Genomic DNA, 7,085 nt, shown 5'->3' on the forward strand with positions numbered 1-7,085 from the left:
TGCTTACTGAAACACCCAAAGTCATCCAATTGTTATAATACATTTGATTGAAGCAATAGCCTACCGCGTGTGGTCAACTATTTCAGCACCGTTTCGCACTTCTTTGCAACAAGCGTGAATGTCCGATTTTTTAATTTTCACTGAATCTCCATTTGGATATTGGTTAGGATACGGAAATGTTAGCTAAGTTGAGGGCTGCTCATGATCATCTTGTCTAGTTGGCTCATTTATTAGCACTGATGAGACCATTTTGCCAGCATGATATGTAGCTTAACAAGTGGATTATTTTGCTCTTCACTCACAGTCACTTGGTAGCCTAGGCTTACTCCTGACCAAAAGCCTGTGACTTGTCTTAATCAATGTGATTGTGTTTCACTGGATCTCTCTGTATATTTGGTTAATTCTCTGGCTGGGCAAATCAGTGGAGGTGGTATAGCTCATCCATCACTGATCAGAAACATTTAGCATGCAATAATGGAGCCTAAATCAAGTGTAGGCCTTTTATTTTACTTGACCGCGTATAGGCAATGCCAAAAGCCGGAGGATGTTGTGACATATGAACACGAGACTCAAATGTTTTTTTGAAAATATAGATTGCTATTATTTTCTATCGGTATAATGATGAAGATACTCTCAATGTAAGACCCTACACCTGCTCACTAACAAAGCAGAGTGAGGATAGGAAAGAGATGAAACGTGGATCAAAAAAGCATGGGCTTGCCTTGGGCTCTGTTTCAAAATGTTATTTTTTTGATATGACAGCGGTTCAACACGTTGCCATGATATACGTATTCCTTGTATTTTATTCTATTCTATTTCATTATATTCTTAGCCTACTATAAAATATGTGTTGACTGTGATCAGGGTAGCCTAAGTGTGTCTTGTCTGTTTAATGAACAAAATTACTATTGATTTCATGTGCACTCCGAAGCCTTATAGGCTGCACAGACCAGTAACAGAGTTAAACAAAAAATATGCCATTCTATTCTTTTGAAAACACATTTTATTAGTCTTGTGTTTCTTAGGACCTGCTTAAAACAAATTAATCATGGATTTCTTTGTGATGGTTTATATTCAATGGATTTATTAAAATAGACGTCCACCCACATCGGCCCACATCTACTCCCACTGCTACACTTGCCGCCATGTGCACGGGAGGTATAAAAGGCTTATCTCGGCCAGAATGTGTTAAAAATGGGACTGTATGAATTGGGCTAAAAAAACAACAACATTTTATTGAATTTTTTTACAGGCAACAAACTGTAAAGTCTGTCTGTAAAAGGGTATACACCAATGGAATCTTGTTCACTGCTCATGACTGTACTCTTTTTTTTTGGGGGGGGTTGAGATTTTAAACTTGTGTGATTTAATGTTTTGCAGTTTGCCTTCTGTCATTGATTGTGTCTTACAACAGTCCTCTTTCTCTTTAATTCCAGGAATTAGAAAGACAAAAGCACACATGCACAGTCCTGCAGCACAAACAAGTGGAGTTAAAAGAGGGAATCCGCCAGAGAGATGAGCTCATAGAGGTATGTCTGCACTAAGAAAACAAACAGTTGGTGGCAATCTGTTCACACCTGTTCTAAACCACTTCCATCTCTACAGTTCATTCTCTACAGTCCTGTAGTCTGTGTACTGCAGTATCTTGATGAAGATCCAAAGTGTGAGACTATGCTTCTCTCTCTCATCCCAGTGTCTCCTGACATCTCTGTTTCATCGTTTTCTCTGTCTGCTCTGTCATGTTTCTTTGCCTCGTCTCTCTATACTGAAATGATCTCTACTCCAGATCGTTTTCTGGCCACCTGTCTTTTCTCTGGTCTTTTTCGGTCTCTTACCTTTTGTTGCGCTTACTCAATTTCTATTCAATGCTATTGTCGTTTATCTCCATTTCTTATGTTTCATCCTCTAATTTATCCTGTCATTTCTCTTTCCATCAATTTACCCTGTATCCCCTTTCACTTTGTCTGTACACAATACCACTACAGAAGAACCAGCAAATCCAGACTAACTTAGATACCCTCACCAGAGAGGTGTTTGACCTGCAGGAAACGATAAACTGGAAGGACAAAAAGATTGGGGTAGGAGGTCACGCTAGGGACTCTGAAAGATGTGAGAGGCAATAGATGTGCACAGACGTGTTTCGATAGCTTGCTTAGTTTTGGTTATATGTCTGACTCTGACCAAATGGGAATTTGAATGGTTGTGTTCAGATTCAATAGCCTTCACCCAAAATTGTACATGGGTCTTTCTATAAATAACGGGGACAATGTGTGACATTGGGATCAAAATTTGAAACAAAAATAAAAAGGATTTTCATGCAGTTCCACATGAGTACTTTGAGGAATAAAAGTGAATATATGCAAATTGGCCCATAACTCCACCTATACAACAACATAGGCCTAGGACTATACATCCTTTAAGCAGGGTTCATACAGATATTGGCAAGTCAAATTCAAGGACTTTCAGGGACTTTGTAAAGCACTTAATTGTAATTTAAGGACCTCAATGTTATACAATTGTATAATTAAATACTTGTACATATAGGGCCTCATATAGAACCCCCCTCCCCCAAAAAGCATGAAAAAAAGTAGGCCATTAGCCATTTTGAGAATAATGCATTTTTTTAGGCCCAATGCATATATTTTCATTATTACATTCTAAAATATGTGAGAATGTGGACCATTGCCTGACTAAATAGATTGGATGCATGGCGATTTTTCTCTAGCCTATGTAGCCAACGTAGGCACACATAATAAAGCCATGTATAGCGATAGCATTAATCTCACCATTTGAATCTCACCATCGTCATTTTTTATAATGAGAAAGTGACTAAAAACCAGGTTCCTTTTTTAATGGAATGATATGTATGGGAAGCCAACATTAGATGTTGTCGTCCTCATAATAACCGCATGTGGTTTTACTGCAACAGAGTAGCGCAACACCCTTCAATTGAAGTGGCGGGAAGCAAATGAAAGTGGCCACATCTCTCACATAAACGGATCAAAAATGAAATCACAGACAATTATAAGGGAGCAGGAGAACTTATAAATTGGCTACAATAATTACAATCACTTTTCAAGCACCAAATTGAGGAAATTTCAGATTTAAGGTAGGCTACTCCAAGCCCCTTGTATTGTCTACAATTGCAGGTGTAACATGGAAAACAAAATGTATTTGTCATGTTATTTTATTACCATATCATATTGTGAATAAGCCCACTAGGCTGTGTAATTTGTTGTCGTCATATCCAGAATAATTAATAGGAATAGCGTTGGGTGTTGTGCAATAGTCTGTCCTACACAATTGCGCACAGAAGACTCTGTCTAATCCGAGGCACAAAAACATAAACTCATTACCTTAATGCTTTCTCTGTTAAATCTAACAAGACCCTGCTGTAAATCAAGCAGACAATAGATGATCAATATCAACTCGCTAGGGATACTAGATCCAACATGGATCCAGGCACAACTGTCTTCACCAGCGTAACGAATGAGACACCAAAATATTCTGAGCCTTTCTCGCGAACACCCTTTTACCAACACTGTAAAATTGTTGAAGAACCACATTGTCAGTATCAATTTAGGCTTTAAGTACCAAGGTAAGGTGACTCTTTCGGTTAGAAGCATTCGATTTTGTAATGCGTACATTATTTTGGATTTGTGTGCCCATGAAAACGGTTGTCACCCCATAACATAAGGAGACATGAAATGTTATGTAGTTACACTGAATTTCAGAGATCTCTATAGTAAAAACTGTCCGACAGCTAGATCCATGATTCTTAGAGGGTTCAAGTTCAATGTCTAATTTAACTGATTAATGCTTAATATATAATATAATGACAACTTACACTGCCATAAATGCAAGGACAGAAAATTAATTTTATGTCACACGATTTTAGACAAATCCGTCAAGACACCAACCGTGATAAAGGATTAAACAGGTTTTAAATCAACTTGTGAATTTTATTGAATATAACTATGATCCCCCTTATCATAATGTAATGACATGAAAAGAATTGGCAGATTATTATCAATGACTTATAAACAGCTATAACAAGTTGTCCAGTGTAGGAAATCCTCACTGGTGCTCTAGTTTCTAGAAAGACCCGTAGTCCCCCCTCAAGTATTTAAAACATTGGGTTGGTGCAAGCATGGCTGGAGGAAGTTTCCACCATATTCCTTACACCAGTCCAATTCCTTTTTAAATCGTGAGAGGGAGTGTTACGAGTTTACAATTCAGCAGAAGGGTCGAGAATCAGACCACCCATATCAACCTGTAGACTTGCCTGAAGGAAACTTGGTGCTGATTCACCGATCAATTAAATCTGTATCAGATAATCGACTGGTCCTAAACAGTCTATTGCCTCTCATAGTTGCATGACAGGGACCCTGGATAATAGCCTGTAGTTTGACCAGTTCTAATTCACAGTTTGGAGTTTCCCTAAATGTGATGTGAATTGACGATTGTGGGCTCACTAATTTACATTTTAAGTTGGATGCTGTGGTCATTATAGGTTAAAATGTAGATTTTATGTGCAATCTGCAAAGTTTAGTCAGTGCAAGGGAAAATGTGCACCTGCAAGCATTTGATGTATTGTGTATGAAAATAAATGGTGAAAGATCCATATGCCAAGTGGACATTTCTCCCTTAAAAATCGAATATTTGATTTACCCTGAAATGACAGCATGAGATCCATTTGACATGAGTCAAGACATCCCTTTCTTTGAAAAATAAAAATATGTAGGCCTACACCTAAAGCTTTGCCTGTTTAGTGTCAGATTCTGTCTGTTATTTGGCCTTTAGCTCTCCCTTACAACACTGTTTTGTCTTATCTGTGAGCATGTGGTGATTGTGTTAACATCTGTCACTTTGCCTTTCCAACTCAACCTTACCATTTTGGTGTGCATAAAGACATATGTGCATGTATCATTGTAGTGTGCGTTCATGTACCTATATCAGTCTTTCCAACCTATCCTCGCCTCTTCTTTCCTTTCTCTTGTCTTTTCTCCCTCCTGCGTGTGGCCACCCAGGCCCTAGAGAGGCAGAAAGAGTACTTTGATTGCATTAGGAATGAGAGGGATGAGCTCAGAGATGAGCTGGCTGACATCAAGGCGAAGGCCAAAACAGGAGAGGTAGGTCTCACCACCAGAGGGCTGGGAATAGTACTATATATTCCCATTATATAGACGAAAGATGGTTACAGGAATAAGCTCGCTAGCAACCAAACAGTGATCAAAAAGTAAATTGTGGTTTGTATGTAGCCATTTGTCTTCTTGTGTACCTCGCTTTTTGTTGTATTTTCTTTTCTACTGTTTCTCCCACCTCTCACTCCCGATGTCAAATTTGTTGAACACTTGCGGTGTCTGTCAGTCTGTGTATAAGTCATGGAAACCTAAGTACAATGTCACTTCATACGTGAAGCTCAATATTCTACGTGGTCTGCTCTGTGGCTTAATGTCGAACGGAAAAGTGTCCTCAACTCCTCAAACGCCTCCTCTCGCCGAGGATACTCATGAGTATCCTTTCGCCAGCTAGCGCAGAACTTTTTTTAAAATCCGCCACACCCCCTTTGAATCAGCTGTTTTCTCTGAGAAAAGCATATTGCGCAACCAGCTACGTTCGTTTTTATTACTTTAGACATTTATTTTGGGATTCCACCCGTCAGTCATTTGCTTGATGACGCACAAGGTGGAGGAGTCTCATTTCATACAAGCGCATTTGTTTCCTCGCCTCTGCTCCTCAAGGATGACCTTTTTACCTTTCTCAAAGTGGAGAGGATTGAGGAGAGGAGGGAAGCAGACCAATTGAGATTCTCCCCGTCTTTCTTTGACTCCTCCTAGAAACACGGCCTGGTCATCATCCCAGAGGGAATGCCTAACGGGGACATCAGCCATGACGACTCAGCCACAGGGATCACTGTGGTCACACAGGAGGCTGCCCAGGTGCTGGAGTCAGCAGGAGAAGGGCCTCTGGGTGAGTGGAGGGGACAGAACGGGCTCTCCTAAAGGGAGCATTGGGAGAGATAAATTAACTCGTATCTGTAATGTACATGCATTATTCAATAATACCAGGGGGAGCGCTTCATTGTTATTTTAGCACGGCTGTGCTTCGGCCATAGGTGCAAGGATCCTCTAATAATGCTAATATTTTCTTTCCTTTGCAGATGTTAGGCTACGAAAGCTTGCGGATGAAAAGGACGAACTCTTAGCTCAGGTACAGATCTTTTTCCTCTTCGACCCCAGTGACACAAGTTCTCATGTCTTCTTTTTGAACTGTCTGTGTGCAGCTGTTAAGTAATTATGTGTGGCGTTTCACAGATCAGGAAGTTGAAAATGCAGCTGGAGGATGAAAGGCAGAAGCACTCAAAGATGGAGAATGCCTTCACAGACGGCGAGAGAATGGAGAATGGCACTGATCTGCATGTCATCGAGATGCAGAGTAAGTCCCATTCCTGCTCAAACCTAAAAAGGTTGAGGCATACACGTCACCATTTATACTTAGCCTCTGAGTGAGTCTGTGTATAGACTTTCTCGTTACATTAAACATAGACACAACCCCACTTGTCCAAAACATCCTATTAGCAGCTGCCAGTTCCATCTCTTCTTGTGTGCCAAGAACAAACAAACAGCAAGGCTCACATCTTTATTCCAGTGTCCTGCGTAAGGTAACTGTACTAACTCAAATGTTCTACTCTCTGCAGGAGATGCCAACAGACAGATAAGTGAATACAAGTTCAAGCTCTCGAAGGCAGAACAGGAAATGGGCACAATGGAACAAAACGTAAGTCATGGAAACACTGATATACTTTTCCACCAGTCCATATGTACCCTAGTTGACCATATGCCAACTGGCTACATTAGTGTTTGAATGAGAAAAGGAAAATAAATGTCAGATTCGTATGTGAAAGACTTGGTTGTGTTTAGTTTGTTTCATTATCCTCATATCCAGATCAACAGACTTGAAGGACAAGTGTCCAGATACAAGGCATCGGCGGAAAACTCAGAGAAAATAGAAGATGAACTGAAAATTGAAAAAAGGAAACTTCAAAGAGAGGTAAGGAACCAAACTAAAATCAAATGTCTGTG

The 7,085-nt window shown here is 39.9% G+C and overlaps 1 protein-coding gene across 16 annotated transcripts in view; it reads left to right on the forward strand.

Annotated features, from left to right (window-relative positions):
• Positions 1-7,085, forward strand: part of lrrfip2 (leucine rich repeat (in FLII) interacting protein 2) — a 68,562-nt gene that overhangs the window by 60,411 nt on the left and 1,066 nt on the right. For 8 of the 16 annotated variants that reach the window (XM_041866120.2, XM_041866117.2, XM_041866118.2 and 5 more), the window contains 8 exons: positions 1,437-1,529; positions 1,986-2,078; positions 5,031-5,132; positions 5,841-5,973; positions 6,164-6,213; positions 6,318-6,438; positions 6,701-6,780; positions 6,949-7,053. In XM_041866120.2, the coding sequence (XP_041722054.1) occupies positions 1,437-1,529; positions 1,986-2,078; positions 5,031-5,132; positions 5,841-5,973; positions 6,164-6,213; positions 6,318-6,438; positions 6,701-6,780; positions 6,949-7,053 (777 nt within the window). The remainder of the gene's footprint in view (positions 1-1,436; positions 1,530-1,985; positions 2,079-5,030; positions 5,133-5,840; positions 5,974-6,163; positions 6,214-6,317; positions 6,439-6,700; positions 6,781-6,948; positions 7,054-7,085) is intronic. The other 8 variants (XM_041866125.2, XM_041866123.2, XM_041866131.2 and 5 more) reach the window with 2 other exon arrangements.

This window comes from Coregonus clupeaformis, chromosome 37 (assembly GCF_020615455.1).
Source record: "Coregonus clupeaformis isolate EN_2021a chromosome 37, ASM2061545v1, whole genome shotgun sequence".
In the NCBI taxonomy this organism is placed as follows: Eukaryota; Metazoa; Chordata; class Actinopteri; order Salmoniformes; family Salmonidae; genus Coregonus; species Coregonus clupeaformis.